Source organism: Vipera berus, assembly GCF_964194415.1.
Source record: "Vipera berus genome assembly, chromosome: 11".
In the NCBI taxonomy this organism is placed as follows: Eukaryota; Metazoa; Chordata; class Lepidosauria; order Squamata; family Viperidae; genus Vipera; species Vipera berus.
Genome location: NC_138214.1, coordinates 15,708,854 through 15,732,078, shown reverse-complemented (window position 1 = coordinate 15,732,078; position 23,225 = coordinate 15,708,854). Strand labels below are relative to the sequence as shown.

At 42.8% G+C, this 23,225-nt stretch overlaps 1 protein-coding gene across 1 annotated transcript; it reads left to right on the top strand.

Annotated features, from left to right (window-relative positions):
* The first annotated feature begins 269 nt into the window (after positions 1-269).
* Positions 270-13,822, top strand: LOC308673201 (uncharacterized protein C8orf48 homolog). The gene is made up of 5 exons (XM_081336702.1): positions 270-385; positions 2,200-2,313; positions 7,773-8,014; positions 10,577-10,729; positions 13,195-13,822. Exons 2-5 carry the CDS (start codon positions 2,298-2,300, stop codon positions 13,297-13,299), a joined length of 516 nt encoding a protein of 171 aa, XP_081192828.1. The 5' UTR covers positions 270-385; positions 2,200-2,297; the 3' UTR covers positions 13,300-13,822.
* Positions 13,823-23,225: the final 9,403 nt, after the last annotated feature.

Sequence of the window (23,225 nt, the reverse complement as noted above, 5' to 3'; positions counted from 1 at the left end):
TTCCTGAATATTTTGTGCCCACTTTATCATACAATCTTTAACTAATTCCGTTTCCGAATCCAATTCAATTAAAGCATTATATATCCTCTTTATATGTGCACAATTTAAGTCTCTAATTTGTTTTACTAAATTTTGATCTATAATTGTGATGCCAACCTTTTGATCTAACTTCCACCTAGCTTTCAATCCATCACGTCTCTTCCCAACTATTCAGAGGATACATTTACCTCCCTGAGTGAAGAAGAAGAAGGAGGAGGAGGAGAGGAAGAGAAGCGGTATGAGGACGACCCATTTGAATCTTATGACCCAGTGGATGAGTTGGAAGAGCCGGCGTCCTCTGATCTGACCGAGGGCGCTTGGCAATCCTCATGTCAAAAGGATGAAGGTCAGTTAGGATCCACAAAGGATTTGGTTCAGTTCCTTCTGCAGGCTTACAACTGGGAAGGGGGGTGGGGGGAGACTTAGGTCAGCAAAAATAGGGGGGGGGAAAGAACAAGGGGAGAAAAAGGCAAAAGAGAAAGTTGCCAACTTCATGTTGCACAGCAGACTGAAACTTTATTTTTATTTTGCTAACGCAGAACGTCAGCAGTATTAAAGAAACGTTAATTATATGTAAGTTATTGCTAATAATAAAATAGATTAAGAATTATTAAATAGATTTAATTACACAGTTTAAATAAAAATTGGTTAATTAAAAACTAAACAGTATTAAAGAAATATGTGTCAGGCAGCAGAAAGAAATAAATGCCTGTTGTATGTAGCATTTGGCACAATGGGGGCAATCAATTGGTAGAGCATCAGGGAGAAGTGGTAGTTCTGTAACAGCAGCAAGATCCTGGATGCCCCAAATTAGAATAGAATAGAGCTGGAAGGGACCTTGGAGGTCTTCTATTCCAGCCCCCCGCTTAAGCAGGAGAACCTGTAGCATCTCAGACAGGTGAATGTCCAGCCTCTTCTTAAAAATCTCCAGTGATGGAGCACCCACAATTTCTGGGGGCAAGCTGTTCCATTGGTTAATTGTCCTCACTGTCAGGAAGTTTCTCCTTAATTCCAGGTTGCTTCTCTCTTTGGTCAGTTTCCAACCATTGTTTCTCGTTCTGTTCTCTGGCGCTCTGTTGAACAACCTTGTGGCAGCCCCTCAGATACTGGAGCACTACTATCATGTCTCCCCTATTTCTTCTTTTCTTTAGACTACTAGGCAAACTGAAGTCCCGCAGCCATTCTTCGTATGTTTTAATCTCCAGGCCTTGGATCATCTCAGTTGCTCTTCTCTGAGTTTTTTCTAAAGTCTCAGCATCTTTTTTTGTGATATGGTGACCAAACGTGGCTGCAGTATTCCAGGTGTGGCCTTACTAGGGCTTTGTAAAGCAGTACATGTAAATTCATAGGTGCTGGTCATTTTTAATGTTTTAATGTTTTTTTTAAAAAACGTGTTTCATTGTACAATTGGTGAGAGCTAGGGGCAAGGCAAAGTCTAGCTTTGGCCATCGACGACAGGAATCCAGGAGAAAATCCCAGATGGGTAGGAGAATCATAACAGGAGAAAACGTCAACCCTTGCACTCTTGTCAGATTCGGTGCTTAGGCCATTCTTTAACCAGGACTTGTCAGGCCTGAGCCCTGAAAACCACACAGTGCGATCCACTCGAGTCCAGTTCTTTATTTGCTTACACCCATTAGACAGAATCTTGCCGGACTAAAGCCACAAGCTTCTAATTGAAGAGATACGCCAGGAGAGATTGCAGGGTGTGGCTACCCTGAACTTTTTTCTCCCTGCCCATCTAGTTCAGGACTGATGCAGTCTCTTGTCCTGGGCCTCACTCTGGAAAGTGCTGCTCTGACATTCCCCCTTCAACCGCCAGTTCCCTCACAGCCCTTTAATAACTACTTGACTAAGAAAAGATGGACGGTTTTACACAATTTCGTTTCTACATATTCCTGCTTTTAGTTTATCTTGTACAGCTCAACTATTCCTACTAGAAGGCGTGTGAATTAAATAGCTCCACATGTTTTATGGATGTGTGAGGCGTTTAAATTATACATCATGCATGGAGTTTTGCGTGTATGAATCCATTTGTAATTTGGTTGATCTCCGCCTTCCTTCCTTCCTTCCTTCCTTCCTTCCTTCCTTCCTTCCTTCCTTCCTTCCCTCCCTCCCTCCCTCCCTCCCTCCCTCCCTCCCTCCCTCCCTCCCTTTCAGAATTTTTAGATTCTGCATTCATAGGAGAGTCTTTAACTAGAAGATGGATCGATCTTCTGAAAGGCAGCAGAACTGTCACGGAGAGAGCCAAACCTTCCATGGAACCAGATCCTGGTAAGTTGAATTGCAGGTCTGAAGCTTCTTAGCTGGTAACTCTCACGGCAACGGTGATACCTATTGAGTGCCATTAGACACAGTGTGGTGATACTGTAATGTCGGAATTTGGGGCGTTCCCCCATTTTTCAGGCTTTTTTTTTTAAAATAAAGATACGGTAAACCTGTCAAAGCTAAATGCAGTTATGGAAGCCAGAAGTCACTTCCCTCAGAGTGCTTCTTTTTTTTTTTTTTTGCCTACCTGTGGTCATTCTGTTTTTCTGTCTAGCTAAGGAAGGGTCTCTGGAATGATGACCCAACGAGGCACATTATTTTCTAGTATTTGAACAAGATGCCCATGGCTTAGCATTAGCACTGTTGGTGTTAGTAGAACACAAAAATGGCTAGCTGTATTTGGAATAGGTCCAGCTGCCCAGAACAACCTGCAAAGATAAGCTTGAGAAGTCAGTGAGCCGATAGCATATGGAGGAGGCAGAAAACAGTTTCTTAGTTTGGACGTTTTGGGGCCGTTCATAATCAAAGCTGGCAATCACGTTGTGAGAAAGCAGGTGAGATTTGCATTCTTGTGTGCAATTGTGCCTGTTGGCCCCAAAACAGGGGTCTTCAAACTTGGCCCCTTTTATGACTTGTGGACTTCTACTCCCAGAATTCCTCACATGCCTGGCTGAGGAATTCTGGGAGTTGAAGTCCACAAGTCATAAAAGGGCCAGGTTTGAAGACCCCTGCCCTAAAAGGTAATTTAGCCCTGATGTGACAAGAATGGGAGCTCAGCAATTAATGCAAAATATAATGACTAGCTTATTAATTGGAATTGTCACACCACCTTCCTACGGTTAATTCCCTTCTTATCATCCTTTCTTCCACAAATGGTTTCTATTTCTAAAATGTTTTCCTAGAGGTAGATAAAAGGAACTCTTTTTTTTTAAAAAAAATGTTTTAGTCTGGTTTCCTAAATCCGTAGCATATATTCTCTGTGAGATTATTGCTTTTAAGTCAGCCAGCGTGTTCTTAAATCTCACCAGTTGCAATTTAAGATGTACTAGGCAGAACAATGCAGCAATTGCTTTGATGTGCCAAAGTCTAAAAATGTATCTGTTGCTCTCGCTGGAGACCTCGGCTGTGGGAGCCTTTTACAACTTGCCTTCTCTCCTTGAAAGAAGTAGGGAGAACAGCTTAATTGTTTAAGTGCATAATTGCGGATTAGCTGCAGGACAATTAAGACCTTCTCAGTAAGCTTAAGAAAAAATCTAAATTTATCTGCTTTGAAGTATTCCTCCTCAGGTAAATGCTATATAAAGAATGAACTAAAATGCAAGCTTACATTAACAAAAGGGGGGGGGGTTGCTCAGCATTTTCCTTACTGAATTTTTATCCTGATAAGTTGTGTAACTCCCATTTCTAAAAAAAAACCTGTTGTTATAAGATGTTAAGTAAAACCAGGTCATTATGGCTTGCTTCACAAATCACAGGTTTTGGCCTAGTGGTGAAGACACTCGCCTCCCACTCTGAAGGTGGCGGCAGGTGTTCCTCTCCTAGGGCACAAAGAAACAGTGTCTGCTGTGAACTCCACATAGGCATCAGGGAGAGCATCCGGCCAGTAAATGCTCAGCTCCATCTAGATGACTTCAAGCCACTACATATTAAACAAAGCTCTCCTTGCCATTAGACTAGTTTTAAATGCTCATGTACACATAGTCCTGGACTTAGGAGAGCGTTGATTTGAAAGCAAAGAGCTTGTACTCTGTTTCGGAACAGCAAACAAAGTGATGCCCAGGGCATGTGATGATGTGAGATTTTGGCTTGTCTTTCTTGGATTGAACAGTTTGATGGCTGAAATGTTCAGTAGGGAAGTTGCAGGTTAACATTAAAATTACTGCCAGTGGAAAAAGAAACCCAATAAACTTTTTGCATTTCTCTTCCCTCTTACTCAGTTGTCATTGACTGGTTTGTCATTTTTTTTTCTCTGGCCAGGGATACCTGGAGAGAGGTGGCTGCCTAAAAACGATTCTTCTTGTTATGAATTTGAGGTCCTTAGACAGAAGTTCACATTGTATTATGTTGTTGTAAAGTATGGGCACCTGGCTGACTTTTCAAGCAAAGAATAATAAGAGTAGAGTAGAGTAGAGTAGAGTAGAGTAGAGTAGAGTAGAATAGAATAGAATAGAATAGAATAGAATAGAATAGAATAGAATAGAATAGAATAGAATAGAATAGAAAATAGAATAGAATAGAATAGAATAGAATAGAATAGAATAGAATAGAATAGAATAGAATAGAATAGAATAGAATAGAATAGAATAGAATAGAACCTTAGAGGTCTTCTAGTCCATCCCCCCGCTTAAGTAGGAGAACCTATTCCATCTCGGACAGATGATTGCCTAATCTCTTCTTAAAAATCTCCAGTGATGGGGCGCCCACGATTTCTGGGGGTAGGCTGTTCCACTGGTTGATTGTCCTCACTGTTCAAGTCCCTCAAATAAGTAGTTCTGTTCTGTTAACCCTCCTGCCCAACCCTCCATTAAATATTCATTCATTCATTCATTCATTCATTCATTCATTCATTCATTCATTCATTCATTCATTTATTTATCTATTTGTTTATTATCTTGATCTTAGTACTTTATAAGTAACTCAAGGCAGCGAACATATCTAATAATGCGAACATATCTAATAATTCCTCCTCTTTCCCCACAACAACGACCCTGCAAAGCGGGTTGGGCTGAGAGAGAATTACTGGCCCAAGGTCACCCAGCTGGCTTTCATGTCTGAGGTGGGACTAGAACTCTCCGTCTCCTGGTGATTGGCCCAAAGTCACCCAGCTAGCTTTCATAGCTAAGGTGGGATTAGAACTCAGCATCTCCTGCTGATTGGCCCCAAGTCACTTATTCAGTTTTCATGCCTAAGGCAGGACTAGAACTCACTGCCCCCTGGTGAGTGGCCCAAAGTCACCTAGCTGGCTTTTGTGCCTAAGACGGGACTAGAACTCACACTCTCCCAGTTTCTAGACCAGCACCTTAACCACGATACCAAGTGGCTATTAAACAAAATAAGCTCAAGCTCAGGGCACTGAAGAAAGTGGGGGCACACCAGAGTTTCCCCCCCCCCTTCCCAAGCTGGCATGCCCTGAATTCTTCCACCGCCGCTCCTGACTTTAGTTTTCAATATTTTTTTTGCATTTTTCCCTTATAACAATTTTATTTAAAAAAGGCATTAAAAAGTGATGAAAATTTGCATCCCCCCCATTGCCCTGGTTATAAGTAAATAATTTGCTTAAATTGCTTACTGAGATTTGATGTTAAAAACATAATTTTTTTAAAAAAAGTTTACATTTAATGTAGCTGCAGGGGCTCGATGGCCTGGAATCACACCGAATTTTTAGTCACTTATTTCCTCTTCAGCACTCGGGGGTCAGTGAAGCAATGGAAGAGCTGAGAGCCAGCCTGGCTGGGCTGGGGGGGCGCTTAATCGGGCCCTGCCCCTTTTCTCCCGAGACGTGGCTGAAATAGAGACACCCCCCAGTTTCATAATACTGCTTTTTTAGTATTTATTTTATTTTTTTATTTTATTTTAATCCCATTTATATCCCGCCCTTCTCCGAAGACTCAGGGCGGCTTACAAGCTTAGCAGTAGCCTTCATTCTATGTATATGCCTGCTTATTAGGGCTTTCACACACACCCCAAGCGGCATTATTACAAAGTCAGCTTAATTGCCCCCAACAATCTGGGTCCTCATTTTACCTACCTGGGAAGGATGGAAGGCTGAGTCAACCTTGAGCCTGGTGGGACTCGAACCTGCACTAATTGCAGGCAGCTGGTGCTACTTAAGGAGGCATTAGCCCACTGCTCCACCAAGGTTCTTTATTCCCCTTATTTCAATTTGATCATTTTGTTAACGTACAAATCCCTGAGAGCTTTCCAAGTGAAATGCTGTGAGGTTCGGTAAGCACCTGTGGTTTGGTCTCACCAGTTCAGTGTTTCTCAACCTTAGCAACTTGGAAGACGTGTGGACTTCGACTCCCAGAATTCCCCAGCTAGCGTGGATTGGGAAACACTGTTTTTTTAGGACGTCTCCCTTGGGTAGCCCAGAGTCTGGAGACATGGTCCAAAGTGGGGAGAAGATTGCCATCCACGCTGCTTCTCTGTGTTCTGGCCTTCCTCCACCCAAGGAGTTGGATGCAAAGTTTTGAAGGAAACCTTCCTGGTCTTCAAAAGTAAAGGGAAATCAGGCATCTGAAGTGGCGTGGGGAGATAGGTCCCGCCTTGCTGTATTCCGGCTAATTTCTGGACTAGGTAGAATCTGAATGATCTTGCCCACAACACTTGGGATTTAAAAGGGTACCGCCGGTTAAGGAATGCCGGCGGGTTATTCCCAGGGGAAGGGCGTTCTCTGTGGGCGCGCCTGCCCTATGGAACCAACTACCCACAGAACTTAGGACTGCCCCCGACCTTCGCTCATTTCGCCGGGACCTGAAAACTTGGCTCTTTGATCTATTTGGTCCAGACTGTGGGGTTGTTAATTTAACTGGGTTTTAGATTTACTCTTGGGGCTTGAATTTAATTTGTTTTAATTGTTTTTATTTTTTTGTATTCATGGTTTTAACTGCCCTGTAAACCGCCCTGAGTCCTATGGGAATAGGGCGGTATACAAATCCAATAAAATAAATAAATAAATAAATAAAAAGCTGAGTTTCTAAACCCTTCTCATCTACGCTGTTTAAGCTAGAAGCATTTGAGTAAAAAAGGAAAGGGGAAGTCTTTGATTGAACCTGCTCCGGCATCTGCACCGTGGATAATTTCTGTGACGTGGTGTCTATTTGCTCTTTATTATTTGCCATCAAATCCTCTTTATCCTTCCAAAGCCTTAACTTTCCTTTTTTTTGGCAAAGGGGTTATTGCTCTGCTACTGTTGAAGGAGTTTCTTCTTTTGTTCTGGATTGTTGTAAATATTGCTGACCCCAAATGCATTATTCAATAAGTAACGCTCCTGTAGGTTTCAATCCAGGTAATCCTCGACTTAACAACAGTTCATTCAAAGTCATAATGGCACTGAAAAAAAACTTGACTTATGAGTGTTTTTCACACCTACGAATGTTGCAGCATCTCCAAAATTAACACGCTTGGCAACTGACTCACATTTATGATGGTCACCGTGTCCCCTTTTGTGACCTTCTGACAAGCAAAGTCAACGTGGGGAAGCCAGATTCCTTCTAGAACTGTGTTACTAATTTAACAATTGCAGTGATTCACTTGACAGCTGTGGCAAAGAAGGTCATAAAATGGGGCAAAACTCACTTAACAGATGTGTCACTGAGCAACGTAACTTGCGGGCCCAGTTGTGGTCGTGGCAACCACCCCCATCATATTCCTGGTAACTGGAAATACGACTATAAAGCTTTTTCCTCCCTGGATAGTAATCTGATATTTTGTTCCATTTTTTTTGTTTTTTTTGCCTGATGAAGCATTACCAGGAATTCCTGAAGTATCTGAAGAAGAACTGCGGGCTCTGCAGTCCTTCTGTGCCAGCAAGATTAGCCGTCTCCGTCGTCAGAAGACCTCAGAGCCGCTGAGAAGAAACAGCCCTGAGGACCAGAGGCCGAGGATGGCGTCAGGGAGGCAGCTGACGGGAGGTTGCGACTGTGCGGTCCCTTCTGAGCTGGTCAACAGGCTTCATCTGAAGAGTCTCAAGGAGATGATGAAACAGGTGCTGAAGCCAGGGCCTTTTTTCCAAATGATTGAAGGCTGGGGGGGAGGGGAAAGCCAAGTGTTACTTGTTCTTATTCACGGACCTACAGGTAGTCCTCGATTTATAACCATTCGTTTTATGTGGGATTCAGAGACCAGTCATTGCAGGGTGTCCCAAAGTGTCTGGCTGCCTACGCAGAGTTTATTGTCTTTTATACAGTTTTAACAAGCAGGAAATAACGCACAGCAAAAGCATTGTTTATTGGTGTATTCCCTAGTCAATCTTAGAGAACATCCAAACATCTTAGCCAGGGCAGAGTCTCTCTTATCTAGCTGGTTCTTGGCAGTCCTTGGCAGTGCTAATTGGAATGAGCTCATAGACATGCGGATATCAGGATGCTAAGGCAGGCAGTTTTCTGCGCAGGGTCCCTTCATACCCTTGACCTCCATCTCTACAGTTTAATGACCGAAGTTAAAAACAGCACTGAACAAAGGTGACTCACGATCATTTTTCCCACTTAACGACCGTTGCAGCACCACCATCCCCCCTCCACGGTCACATGATCACAATTGAGACACTCGGCAACCGGCATGCATTTTTTTTTTATCCCATTTATATCCCGCCCTTCTCCGAAGACTCAGGGCGGCTTACAATCTAAAGCACAAATCAATGTGCTTAGCAATAGCCTTCATTCTATGTATATGCCTGCTTATTAGGGCTTTCGCCCCCCCCCCCAAGCAGCATTTTTACAAAGTCAGCTTATTGCCCCCAACAATCTGGGTCCTCATTTTACCTACCTGGGAAGGATGGAAGGCTGAGTCAACCTTGAGCCTGGTGGGACTCGAACCTGCACTAATTGCAGGCAGCTGGTGTTACTTAAGGAGGCATTAGCCCACTGCTCCACCAAGGCTCTTGGTAATTTATGACAGTTGCGGTGTCCCGGGGTCATGTGATCCCCTTTTGCGATCTTCCGACGAGCGAAGTCAGCAAGGAAGCCAAGCTCATTGAACAACCGTCATAAAAGGGGAGGCAAAACCCACTTAACAACGGTCTCGGTTAGCCACAGAAGTGTTGGGCTCAACTGTGGTTGTACGTCAAGGACTACCTGTATAAAGATTTGGCTGGCCCTAGTGGAGTCCAGTCTCTCTATAATGATTCTGACACGAGAATGTCCTCTTCTGTAAGTTAGCATGGGGAGTCATATTAATCTTACAATATAAAGAAGGAAAAAAAAACCCACCATTTTCTGCCTGCAAGATTCTGTGCTGTTTTGCCATAGCAGGTTAGCCTCAGTATGGCAGGAAATATCTTCGGATGCCGATTTTTCAAAATGGAATGTTTGTTGAACACGCCTGTTTCATGTAATAAGTAGGCTCTTCTGTCTGCCGAGTTATTTTTGTTAGCAGTGACGTGATTTTGCAAAATGCAGTTAGGTTCTCACGTGCAGTTAAGACTCTCGTTAAGTGTTTCTGTGGTTCGTTTTAACTGGAACCATCGTTATTATAATGAGGGTTTGTTCTACATTTTCACTTGCAGAAGGGAGACGTTTACTAATGAGGAAGCTGAGGTTGAGAGAGGGCAGCTGGTCTTAAAGAAAGTAAAAAAAAAATAGTCTCATCCTAATTTTCTAACTCCTGCTCTTTAGCTAATTAACCCTGAGAAGAAATGCTTAACACTTCGTTAGAGATAGTGGGATGTCCTTAGAAGCTGGCTTATCTTCCTTCCCAGTAGCTGCCTGTTCACAGTGATGGGATAGAATCAATGAGACTAGTAATGCGCACTCTCCCCTTCTCTCAGCCTGAAATAATTTAAGCGCTCTAGCTATAAAGTGATGCTCTTCCAACGTCATCTGGTAGATGTTTGTTCAGAAGTGAACCTGATCACATTTAATGAAGCTTGCTCCTTGCATTTGCCTTCTTTTCTCTCTCTCTCTCTCTCTCTCTCTCTCTCTCTCTCTCTCTCTCTCTCTCTCTCTCTCTCTCTCTCTCTCTCTCTCTCTCTCTCTCTCTTTTAAAGAAGCTGAGTTTTAAAATGCCTTTTGACAGAAGGAAGGAGTTGCAGGATGATGATTCCCAAAAGATATGGCTAAGTAAATGGATGACATTGGTGCTAGAGAAGCGATTGCAAGAGAGAAATAAAGGCAATCTCCTGGGGGGGGGAAAATAATAATTAGTTTCTTTTTTTTTAGCTCGTTTTGGAAGAAAGCTTACCAGGTTATAAAAGGCTGCCTTGGTCCCCTGTACGCTTTCTTCTGAGATGTTAGCCATGCTCTTGTTTTTAAGGAAGACAGTGTGGTGGAATGTAGTCTGGAGTCCCAGGAAGTGGGGGGGGCTGCCCCCCCAGAGGGCAAAGGGGCAGCAGAGCTTGGAATGTCTGGTAGGCAGGAAGAGGGCTGAGACGGCCCTTCCCCAGCAGCTCACAGAATATATCTATAGTTATGCAGGTAGCTGCTTTAGTCCGGCAAGATTCTGTCTGTAGGCAGACGACTGTAAAGAAAAAACTCAGAAGTAACCCGACATGCCATTTTTGGGGTTTGGGGGGCCTGACAAATATTTTTTTTTAATTCTGTCTCCCTTTAAGATAGCAGAAACTAAAATGCACCAACCTTCACGATGCCCCTTTTGCACGAAGAAAAGAGCAGAGTTTGCAGAAGTTGAATTTCTCCGTCGAAAGAAAACGATATTAGACAATGTTTTGCTTCAAGAGAAATTGGAAGACTATATGTACACCAAAGTAAGCAAAAACCGGAATGTATCTACCAAAAGTAGGTCTATTGTATTGTATTGTATTATACTGTCCTGCGCTGTGCTGTGCTATGCTGTGCTATACCACATAATACATGAGCTGTGGTGGCGCAGTGGTTAGAATGCAGTACTGCATGCTAATTCTGTTCACTGTCCGCTGCCAGCAGTTCGATCCTGATGTGGCTCAAAGTTGACTCACCCTCCCATCCTTCCCAAGTTGGTGAAATGAGGACCCAGACTGTTTGTGGTGATTCCTCGCCAGCCCGTGGATCCGGCAGCTGAGTCTGAGGAATCAGAGGAGGAAGAGGAGGGGCCTGGAGTGACATTAGAGTCAGTGGAAGGCTCTGAGGCGCTCCAAGACTTATAGTCAGACGAGGAGCCTGGCCCCTCTACTCGTGCTCAGGCTGAGACACAGCTGTGCTGGGAGGCTGAGTTGGGCAGTGATGAAGCACAGTTGGGACAAATCCAGGATGCACGAAAGCGCAGGCAAGAGAAGCGAGTAGGACAGAGGAGTGCAATGGGGCAGCTCCAAAGGCAAAGGAGAAGGCATTAGGAAGCCACGCCTTGGCTGAATTATAAAAGGGAAGGTGTGGGAGGTGCTGGTTGCCAAAGGCAGCTGTTGTGCTGAGGATCGAGTTTCTGTGGACTGTATTTGTTTGCTTTGGACATTTGACTCAGGTCTGTGAATAATAAAAGGGGTTTGGGTTTTTCCTGCGGTTCCTGCCTGCTTGATTGGAAGAGGGGTTTCCTCCTTGGGAGCATAGCAAGGACCCACATGGGCTGGGACAGAACATTGTTGGGGGCAAGATGCTGACTCTGTAAACCGCTTAGTCAGGGCTGTAAAGCGCTGTGAAGCATCATAGAAGTCTTAAGTGCTATTGCTATTGGTATCTGCACACCTCCAAATTGCTACTAACATTTTAGAAGGATTCAGAATTGGATTAAATCTACTCTAGAGATGTGCTGCTTTGATTTGGCTTAATTTTGAATCTGTTCACGTCTGCTTGATATCTTATTCTGTTGAATCGAACTTATTCAGCCTATAGACCTATTTTTTTCAACATTTCTATCTAAGAAAAGACAAAATAATTGTCAACAGAATAAAGTAATCTTGGAAAGCTCTCTCAGTAGCCAACCAAGCCCTTGTCCAAACTCCTGAGCTAAACTCTTACGCGTGCATTCATAAATGGCTGAGAGTTTAATGGACTTTACCAAATCAGGTATCACTTCTAGCACGATTTAATATCATTTTTATGTTGCCTTCATCTTACAATCTGAGGCCTTCTAATTTATTTATTATTTACTTATTTATTTATTTGGATTTAAGTAACACCAGCTGCCTGCAATTAGTGCAGGTTCGCATCCCACCAGGCTCAAGGTTGACTCAGCCTTCCATCCTTCCGAGGTAGGTAAAATGAGGACCCAGATTGTTGGGGGCAATAAGCTGACTTTGTAATAATGCCGCTTGGGGGATGTGTGAAAGCCCTAATAAGCAGGCATATACATAGAATGAAGGCTACTGCTAAGCTTGTAAGCCGCCCTGAGTCTTCGGAGAAGGGCGGGATATAAATGGAATTAAAATAAATAAATAAAATAAATAAAATATACCGCCCCTCTCCGAAGGGACTGCGACACCTCTGGTTTTATATAAATAAGAGTAAGCCATGTTAAAGATTGCATTGGCTTCTGGGTTGTGTCTTTAGGAATCCAAAATATTATCTCAGCGTTGTCAGTTAGTTCCCTGCAGCAACCCCAAACTTCTGCAGGCCTCTAGATTGTTCAGTTTCAGCTCTTGACTTGAAAACCAGCCCATCTAAAGATTGAGGAGAGCTGCCTTGTGGAATTGCTGGAGAGACACAGTTTATTTTTGTGACAGAGGGTTGAGGTTAAGAGCAGATGGCTTTCCCAGTGCCATTTTTTTTTGTTATAACGTAGGTGGAATACAAGACAGACGTGTCCTAATAATTCACACCTATGGAAATGAAAACCGCCTTCCTTCTCTTCTGTATCCTAGCAAAGAGAAGGGGGATGTCACTGACTTTTACTCTGCTCACTAATTTGTTAACAAGTTAATTGTTGTTAGCCAGTTTGGTGTAGTGGTTAAGGTACTGGGTCAGAAACCAGGAGACTGAAAGTTCTAGTCCCACTTTAAGCATGAAAAGTGTCTGGTGACCTTGGGCCAACCATCAGGAGACCATGAGTTCTAGTCCTGCCTTAGGTATGAAAGCCTGCTGGGTGGCTGGGCCAATCACTCTCACCCCAGCCCACTCAGGACTTTTTTTGTGGGGGAAATACGAGCAGGGGGGGAATATTATGTGTGTTCTCCCCCATGAATTACTTATACAGGTCACAAAGGTGGTACAAAAATCAAAGAAATAAACTAATTTGTTAACAGCGGTAGTGACAAATAGTCCGATTTGGAAGTCTCTCACCATTCTTTTGTCCTTTTTTCAGGATTCTCTCACGCTCATTGGAGAAATACATAAAGGTCTTCCTAAGCTTTCCGAAGATCCCAGCGTTATATGGCAGGAGCTGAATAAAAGAGGTTGGCAAGGATAGCGTTTGCTGGTGGGGATATTGGAGCAAATAAACAAAGGAAGAGACGGAATCTCTACAGGCTGAGCAGTGACAGTGTTGAGAATGATGACAGTTTGGATTCCAGAGTCAATTTTTACCTTCTGTCCCAGGGCGAGAAGAGCTGTATGTGGTTATTGAACTAAATAATGTATTTTCAAATAACGGGAAAGATTTTTTTTCTTACTGTGGGGACCAGTCATAAATATCAAGGGGTTTTTTTGTAAGTAAGATTCTTTTTGGGATTTGGACATGCGCTTGCCAAGAAACTGCAAAAGTAGTAAAATTGAATATATATATAATAGTACTGAAAACCATGTCAAATCTGAAGTGAAGTTGGGCCATCCCTCTGAGGATTCCAAGGAAGAACGGAATGCAGTGTTGCTTTAGAAATGGATATTTAAAAATATACTTGTGGATATTGAAGCAGTGAAGAGAATAAAATGCCGAATGCAACCCAGCTGAAATGTCAGAGCGCTTCTGAAGGACTTTGGTGAAATAATTCTACGGTGCAGTTTTACAGTGAGGTTCCTGAAAATTTGAAGTCCCAGATTTGTTCCATTGCGAGGAAAGAGATGAAAGCTGAACTTTAAGCCTTGAAATAGGCATACCTTCAGTAAACAAAAGCAGGCAGACCTCTAAATGTTCTCTGATGAAACCCACCCACATACGTGATACATGGCCCCGTTCTTTCTACAGCCCTCATCCTTTCATCCAAATGAGGCTAAGGGTGTCCCTTGGCCACATGGAAGTGCTCATCCTTTGGGTGACTGCAGTCTCCGCTGGGCTCGTTTCTTGCCCTGCTTGGCATTTTGGGGATTTGGTCTTCAGTCTAGCAAGTTCTGGTCTTCAGAGTCTCAATTTAAATTATGAACCTTGGAAGGCTCAAAGCTCTAATCAGGGCTCCACCCCTATTATGGCATAGGAGAGAAGGGCCATGGGCTTTCTGGAAGGATCCAGTCTCAACCCATGCCATCTCTGTTGATAAAGGACTGGGGAAGGGGGGGGCAGGTGATGAAGTGATGAGACCCAGGAAGCTGAGGATGACCAGAGAAGACTTCGTTATTTAAGGGTTACCCAGGTTCGTGGAATTTATGCCAGGGGACCTTCTTTTCATTATTATTTTTTTGCTGCAATGCAATACAATGCAAATTTATTGTGTGTATTAGAATAGAATAGAGTAGAGTAGAGTAGAGTAGAGTAGAGTAGAGTAGAGTAGAGTAGAGTAGAGCTGGAAGGGACCTTGGAGGTCTTCTAGTCCAGCCCCCTGCTCAAACAGGAGAATCTATACTATCTGAGACAAGTGACTGACTAGTCTCTTCTTTAAAATCTCTAGTGATTTCCCATGATTTCTTGGGGCAAGCTGTTCCACTGGTTAATTACTAAATAACCAGCTGTTCCACTGGTTACTGCTAAGCTTGTAAGCCGCCCTGAGTCTTTGGAGAAGGGCGGGATATAAATGGAAAAAAAATTGTCCTCACTGTCAGGAGGTTTCTCCTTAATTCCAGGTTGCTTCTCTCTTTGGTCAGTTTCCAACCATTGTTTCTCGTCCTGCTCTCTGGTGAACAACCTTGTGGCAGCCCCTCAGATACTGGAGCACTGCTATCATGTCTCCCCTATTTCTTTTTTTCTTTAGACTAGCCAAACCCAAGTCCTGCAGCCGTTCTTCGTATGTTTTAGTCTCCAGGCCTTGGATCATCTTAGTTGCTCTTCTCTGAATTTTTTCCAAACTCTCAACATCCTTTTTGTGATATGGTGACCAAAATTGGCTGCAGTATTCCAGGTTTGGTCTTACTAGGATTTTATAAAGCAGTACTAAAAACTTTGCGTGATCTTGATTCGATGCCTCTGTTTATACAACCCAGGATTGTATTGGCTTTTTTGGCTGCTGCTGCACACTGCTGGCTCAGAGTCAAGTGATCGTCCACTAGGACTCCAAGGTCCCTCTCACAGTTACTGTTTTTGAGCCAGGTCTCGCCTAATCTGTACTTGTACCTTTGATTTTTCCTGCCTAAATGTAAATCTTTGCTTATCTCCACATTGAAACTCATTTTGTTGGATAGGGCCCATTGTTCAAGTTTGTCAAGATCTTTTGGGATCCTGAGTTTGTCTTCTGGGGTGTTGGCTGTTACTGTCAGTTTGGTGTCATCTGCAAATGTGATGAGTTCCCTTTCAATTCCCTCATCTAAGTCATTGATGAAGATGTTGAAGAGTCCTGGGCCTAAGACGGAACCTTGTGGTACCCCACTGCTTACTTCTCTCCATGTGGATGTAGTGCCGTTGAGGACTACTCGTTGAGTACGTTTTTTAAAAAAATTCCATTTATATCCCGCCCTTCTCTGAAGACTCAGGGCGGCTTACAAGCTTAGCAGTAGCCTTCATTCTATGTATATGCCTGCTTATTAGGGCTTTCACACACACACCCCAAGCGGCATTATTACAAAGTCAGCTTAATTGCCCCCAACAATCTGGGTCCTCATGGTTTGCCAGCCAGCTACAGATCCATCTTGTCTATTCCACCTTTTTCTACCGTACCAAGGAGTAGGTTGTGGTCTACTTTATCAAATGCCTTACTGAAATCTAAGTAGACTACATCCACAGCATTTTGCTGGTCTACTAGTTCAGCCACTTTATTGAAGAATGAAATAAGATTGGTTTGGCATTAAACAGTGACATATGACTTGAGAACTTCACAATCATCTCCATGAAAAAAAAATAGAATTTGATAGGATTTTTGCAGTGAAACTTTTTGGGAAACCAAGGGTGGCCTTGGGTGGTCCAGTTGGGTCTTCCTTGGCTTGATGGAGAAATTACTTGAATCAGGATGAGGACGTTCTGAAAGAGAGTCTCACATAAGCAGCCACTGCTTACTGTGGGGTTGCTTGTCCTGTAATACCCAACTGAAACCTGCTTTCTTTCACATGATATAGGTCAGAGGTCCCCAGCTTGTGGGCCACAGCCCAATACCGGGCCGTGGCTTATTTGCAACTGGGCCTTGTGAGCAGTGGGCATGCGCACGTGCGGCCCGACTTAGGAGCGGCGGGCGCCCATGCTTGCAACCCCACTCCCATCTGCCGCTCATGCAAATGAAGTGTGTGTGTGCTCGCACGTGGGCCTGCCCCTTGCACAAAACCATTCCCTCTTCCTCCTTCCCCCCCACACCCCACACCAGGCTGCTGACCCGGAAAAGTTGGGGAACACTTATATAGGTAGTTCTCAACTTAACGACCACCATTTGCGCCCCAAATTTATGTTGCTAAGGAAGACAGTTGTTCAGTGCATTTTTGCCCCATTTTATGACATTTTCTTGCCATAGCTGTTACGTAAATCATTGCAGTTGTTAAGTTAGCAATGCTGTTAAGTGAACCTGGCTTCCCCGTTGGTCGCTTGTCAGATCGCAAAAGGGGATCACGTGATCCCGGGACATTGTAACCATCACAAATACGAGTCAGTGACCAAGCGTCTGAATTTTGATCGCGTGACCCTGGGGATGCTGCAATGGTCGTAAGCGTGGAAAAGGGTCATAAGTCACTTTTCCCAGGGCCGTTGTAACTTTGAACAGTCACTAAATGAACTGTCGTAAGCCGAGGACTGCCAGTACCAGTGATGGCGAACCTTTTAGAGAGCGAGTGCCCAAACTGCAACTCAAAACCAACTTATGTATTGTCTGGTGACAGGTGGGCGTGGCCCATTGGGTGGGCGTGGCTGCGGTGGTAACGGCAGACTGGGTGGGACTAAAAAGTTCGATCAATCAATTCCAAATTTAGGAGGTCTTTTTTTCCCCCCGTGAGAAGTTGAAATTAATTGATTGAACACGGCAGCGGAGGCCTAAAGTGAAAAGGTTTTATAAAACCCAGCTGAAGGCCTAAGACTGGGGCGACGGCGCGCGTGCGCACAGAAGACTCTGCGTGCCACCTGTGGCATGCGTGCCATAGGTTCACCAGCACAGGCCTATACTTTCTGTAAAGTTCCTGGCGAAGTCTATGCTTTATTGAAAGCTCTCAATGATACGTTCCTTCCACGGAGTAGCTGCCTATTTACAGTCCTTGGTCTCTCTGTGAGAAGGTTAAACAAAGATGGCGGGCATATTCTGGAGGGGAGTTGCTTGGAAACCCTTTGCCCCACCCCTTTCCCAAGAGACGGTCATTATCCAGGTCCACCAAAGAGGCTCATTGAACAACTCGGAAAGATCTCTCGCAAAACAGGCACGAAAGTTCACCGCTCCTTTGATTTATTACATAATAAAGTTAATATTGTTTTGTTCCTGCATAGTTCCTGGGTGACCCCATTTTTCAAAACCTCCCTGTAGCAATCAAACGGGCTCTTAAGGCTATTCCATGATTTCCTCTTGGTGGCATTCTTAAGAACCATGCTCTGCTCTCGTGGAGCTCTTTCAATTCCTTCAGCAGTTTTTTTTTTCACTTTCTTTTTTTCTTCCACCCCCCCCACTCCCCTTCCCCAAACTGGAAACTTCCTCCCCTCTCTGGAAGAAAAAGGTGTAAAATATTCTCACAGTTTCACAACCTATTGAAAAATGTGCATTACATTGGCGAATGGCAATTGCAAGCAAGCTACATAGTTTTAGCAGGATGGTTGCAGGTTTATATATGCATGCTACCTACTTAAAAACATAACAAAAACAGATAGTTATTTTCTGGTTAAAAAGGATTACTTTAATATGCTACCTATCAGATTATTGTCCTTAGTATGGAAGTTAGTAAGCCATGAAAATAGAAACATGCTATTATAAATAAGCTCAGTTAAAAGGAACTGTAAACGTGGGTAGGCAAGAAAAGAAGAATATATATATAAAAAATAATGGATTAATCATAAGGGCTTCAGTAGATTATATTTGCATGTGAATATGAGCCCTGCCCCCCTTGGGCATTCTCTCCACTGCCATGAGTGCAAGGCCATTGCTTTGTCAAGGTCATGTCTCCCTTGCATATTCTTTTTAAGTTCTTGTATTAAAAATAGTGTTTTTTAAAAAAATCAGTCCCACTTAACTGAGGGCACCATTTTTGAAAGGTTTTACATGTCATCAGCTAACTAATTATAGGCTCAATGGGATATCCATCCACCAGATGACGTCTTAAGGTCTGCCATGCTGATTCCCTTGCTATACCAAAATAGCCAAAGGTGATGTCTGTCTGTCTGTATCTATTGTCTGTCTGTCTGTCTGTCTGTCTGTCTATATCTATCTATCTATCTATCTATCTATCTATCTATCTATCTATCTATCTATCTATCTATCTATAGCTACATAGCTATCTATATGTCTGTCTGGCTAGCTATCTAGCTATATCTGTCTATCTAGTTATATCTGTCTATCTAGCTATATATCTCTGTCTATATCTGTCTGTCTGTCTGTCTATATCTATCTATCTATAACTTATCTCCTATCTATCTATCTATCTATCTATCTATCTATCTATCTATCTATCTATCTATCTATCTATCTATCTATCTTCTGTCTAGCTATATTGCTGTCTAGCTATCTGTATCATCTATCTTATCTTCAATCTATCTCCATATCCTTTTGATTTTTTTTTTTAGTTTTGGATGGCAGATTCTGATGGCCCCTTAATACTTGGCTTTGTACTTCTGTTTCAAAAATGGTTTTCAGTGTGTGCCGTATCTAAATATATTGACCATTTGAAATACGGGCCCCAAATCCCTTTGTATTTATCACTATTGTTGCCTTTTTCTTTGTACTCAGCCATCGGATGTCAGAAAGAAGCTTATTAATGCTCCTCTTGTGACTCCTTTTCTGCTCAAGTGCCATTATCACAATCATGGACTTTACACTAGATTTCTACCACAGGTTGAGTTCTCTGACTCTTTTTCCATAATTATTACAAATGTAGGGAAACAAAGCAAAACAAAAAATAGAAAGGTACAAATAAGAGTACAAATGTCATTCTCTTACAATGTAGAGGCAAATCCCCCCCCCCATATGATGGAAGAATAACTATTTTTCACCCTGTAGTAAATTTTTCCTTAAGAGAGATGTTTTGCCTCACCTTTATTTTACCACCTGCAGTGAACTCTGTAACTGGCACCTATGAGTGAAGTTGTTCCTATTGTTTTAAAAGTGAATTTCCAGTCAACTGAAGTGAAACTTGCAGGAGAAAGCATTCGTGGTGGGTATTTTATGGGATCGAAAACCCCACCGCCTTTGATCAGGCTGCCTTCTCCGGTTTTGGAAAATTAGGATTTTCTCTGAAGTTGTTACATCAGAGGATTTATATGGATTTCAGAGTTGCGCTGCCCTTTTTTTTTCAGCAGCTGAGATTTAAGCTCTTTGATACCAGTGGAAAATCTGGATAAAAGAAAAGAGGTTACTTTCAAAGCGGCTTTTCCAGAGAGTAACCCTATCACAAACAATAGGGCGATGCTTTTGTATGTTTGAATATTGCTTCCTGCAGATTGTGCTAGTAAAAGTAGCTTTACGGTCCAATCACGGTATGTTTCCTTAAAGATTGAAAAAGGAGGGAAAATCTCAATGATTCGATCCCTATTAGGAAAGCAATATGCTATATCATTCAATCAATAATGTCCACCGCTATCTTCTAAGTCCTTATCTTCAAGCTTTCTTTATCAACGCAGAAATGTAATAGTTAGCTCCAGCCGATGTCTTTGCTTTGAGTTTTCGTCCCTCTTGTTAAACAAGTCTTGACGTGATTCGGTGCCCACTGTTCTCGTAGTCCTTCTGATACTCTTCATGAGCCTTCTGTAGCCTTTTGCTCCTCAGCTTCCATTTATGAAAGCAGTAGGTCGCCAGGGACCCAGAGAGCAGGCAGAAGAGGAGGATCAGCACCACGAGCAATGCCACGGCTGACGAGAGGGACTCCTCGGTCTTTTGAGCTTCGGCTTCTTGCGTGGCATTCAGTACGCTTTCACGCACCTTGGCGGATAAAAAAGTGGGCAGCGAAGTGTCTCTCAACCTGGGCCTCATTGGAATGTTTGGATGACGTAACTTTTTAGGCAGAGATGCTTTCAGAGGAAATCTGAAGGAGACACAGCTTGCGTTCTAGTTGGTCTCCATAAAGTTACATTTAACACATGTAACTTCACGACACATTTAACAACCGGCAGTGGAAGACGTGTCTTTCCAAGCTCTGTGCTCTGAACATCAATGGAAGACCCGATGACGCCTTGGTTTTCCAATTCTCTTTTATCTTTCCGTCTGTGGTTAATCAGGAAGGGATCACCCAGGGAGCAAAGAGAGCCATCAGGACAACAATAGATTCCTTACGGGTTTGTTTCCATCAACGCTCGTTCCTCGTTCCGGAAGCTTTGCAAAGACCCCTTGTTGAGAGGCAGAAACTGGTCCATCCAAAAATGACTGATGCAAAGAAATCCAGTAATGTTGTTTTCCTTCCTATCTTGGGCTGGTGTATGCTGCATTCACTGGCTTTCCTTTCCTCTTCTAGATGGCAACCGCTTTTTCATCCCAGGTGTCACAATTATCCAGGTAGTTCGTGAATCTGGAAAAGTGATCTGGATAAAACAAGAATAGCAAACAGGTCAGTCTATGATAAAAGAACAAGGCAGCTGCTTATCTGCCTAACTCGGCACGTACTTGGTCTTGCTGTACCGTTTCAATTAGAAAGAGATTGGAAGGTTTCCTCCGAATACAGACGCCAGCCCCTGAAATGAATGTGCCCTGCCTTAAAATTATTTTTTTGCGAGGGGAAAGTTTCAATTGACTGGGGTGAGGTTTGTGTTTGTAATACCAATATTGGCTTTGAAAGGGAGAAGTTTTAGGTGTCCAAAACAGGGGACAGCCTGCAGCAGCTCTGCATCTCTCTGTGTTGTTTCAGTAGACTGTATTGTTTCTCTGGGCCACATATGTGTGTGTGTTTGTGTGTATATACATAATTTATTTTATTTATATTTTTTGTTATGTTTATGCAGTGTACATTGGAGGTGGTTACCCTTTGAGAGCTGTATGCAATGAAATCTCATTTTAATGTACGCTTATCAGCGTTCATTAAAAGTAACAAGCTATTCTATTCTATTCTATTCTATTCTATTCTATTCTATTCTATTCTATTCTATTCTATTCTATTCTATTCTATTCTATTCTATTCTATTCTATTCTATTCTATTCTATTCTCAATTAAAAATCCTCTGAGGAAAATGGGTGGTTCAGAAATGTGAAATATGAATGAATGAGTGAGTGAGTGAGTGAGTGAGTGAATGAATGAATGAATGTTGTATTTGAGGGGTTCTTGGTGCTCTCTGAGTTTGGTTGCTTTCTTTCATATCTTTCATTACCATACTAGGTAACATCATCAGTGCTGAAAGGGAGGGGAATTTGCAGAGTGGAGGAGGAGAGAAGGAGAAGGAACTGTGGGGTCCTTGCTGCTCTCTAAGCTTGGTTGCTTTCTTGTAGATGTTTCATTACCAAACTAGATAACATCATCAGTGCTAGGCTTGACTAGTTTGGGTAATGAAACATCTGCAAGCAAAGACATCAAGCACAGGGAGCACCAAAGACCCCTTGTTTCAACTCTGAGCTACAAATATTCTCTTTTGTTGATATTGCCGTATTGTCCCAAGGATTACTATTTCTAAGGAGATCCTCTTATAGTTCAAACGTGTAGGCATGGGTGGCTAATAGAAGACATCATAACATCATCTCCTCCTGCTTAGTCCTCCTCCTTCTAGGATACCTATCCTGGAGTTTGATTCACACCATGGTGCTATGCTTGATTTTAATTGAACATGATGTTTGAACTAATTCAGTTTAGTATACCACAATGGCTTGGTTCAACAAATTGTGAGGCCTCTTTTGTAGGAGAAAGTAAGTGCTGCTTAGGACTCTCTTCCAAATAGGTACAATAGCCAAACAAGGTTGGGAACTTTTCTTTTGTCGTAAAACAAACTCGTGTTTGTTTGTCCCTTCAGTGTAGTCCAAGGGTAGGCAACCTTGGCTCTGTTACGACTCGTGGACTTCAACTCCCAGAATTCCTGAGCCAGCCATGCTGAGGAGAAAGGGAGAGGTTTCCAAGCTGAGCTATGCTGGCTCAGGAATTCTGGGAGTTGAAGTCCACGAGTCATAAAAGAGCCAAGGTTGCCTACCCCTGTTGTAGTCGATGAGTCAGCAAACCAGAAGCTTCTATTTGCTACACCTTGTCTCTGTAGAACCACAGGCCTCTGCAAACCGTGTTACTTAATTTTAATTTTTAATGCGAGAGAGTGGGGAAAACTATTAGATACACCGGTAATCATATTAACTTTAATCAACGTACTGTTAACTAGAATTAGGTTGGAAGTAGCTTTAGATTTAATTCTAACCCAGTTGTGACTCTCGGCATGAAAAAGGTTGCACATCATGGACCTGTTGGCAGAATTGCTTTGACCTGCAAAAGGCCTTTGTGTGAACACAAAATCGCCCATTTCTAGATGTTACTTCGAAAGCTCCATAATTGCTTCGCAGCTTTACGAAGCTGTCGAGACAACTAATTAGAAGGATTTGCAATACTTAATCCTTTGTGCTCATTGCACCAGATAGTGTATCAAAGCCGTTGCTTCATTTTCCAGGTTTATCTGGTAGTTGTGCCGTTGAGGTCTCTGCTGCGTGTGCTATTTCTTTCCATCAAAATGCTCTTCACTGCATTTCTCCAAGGGAGAGACATGATAATGCCCTGAGTTGTTTTCCAAAGGAAAAGACTTACCTTGTTTTCTCTCTCCCATTTGCCAAAATCTCCCTGCTTATTCTGCTAATTAATTTCCCATTTGCCTACATGCCCGTTTTTGTAATGCACACAGTAAACCCCAGATGGGTTACAAACCTGCTAATTTTTAAGAGTAAATTGAGGAAGAGGGGAAGAATATCAAAACAAAGGAAAAAAGCAACAATGTGATTTAATATGATTTCCTTCCCTCTCCTTTTCATTGTG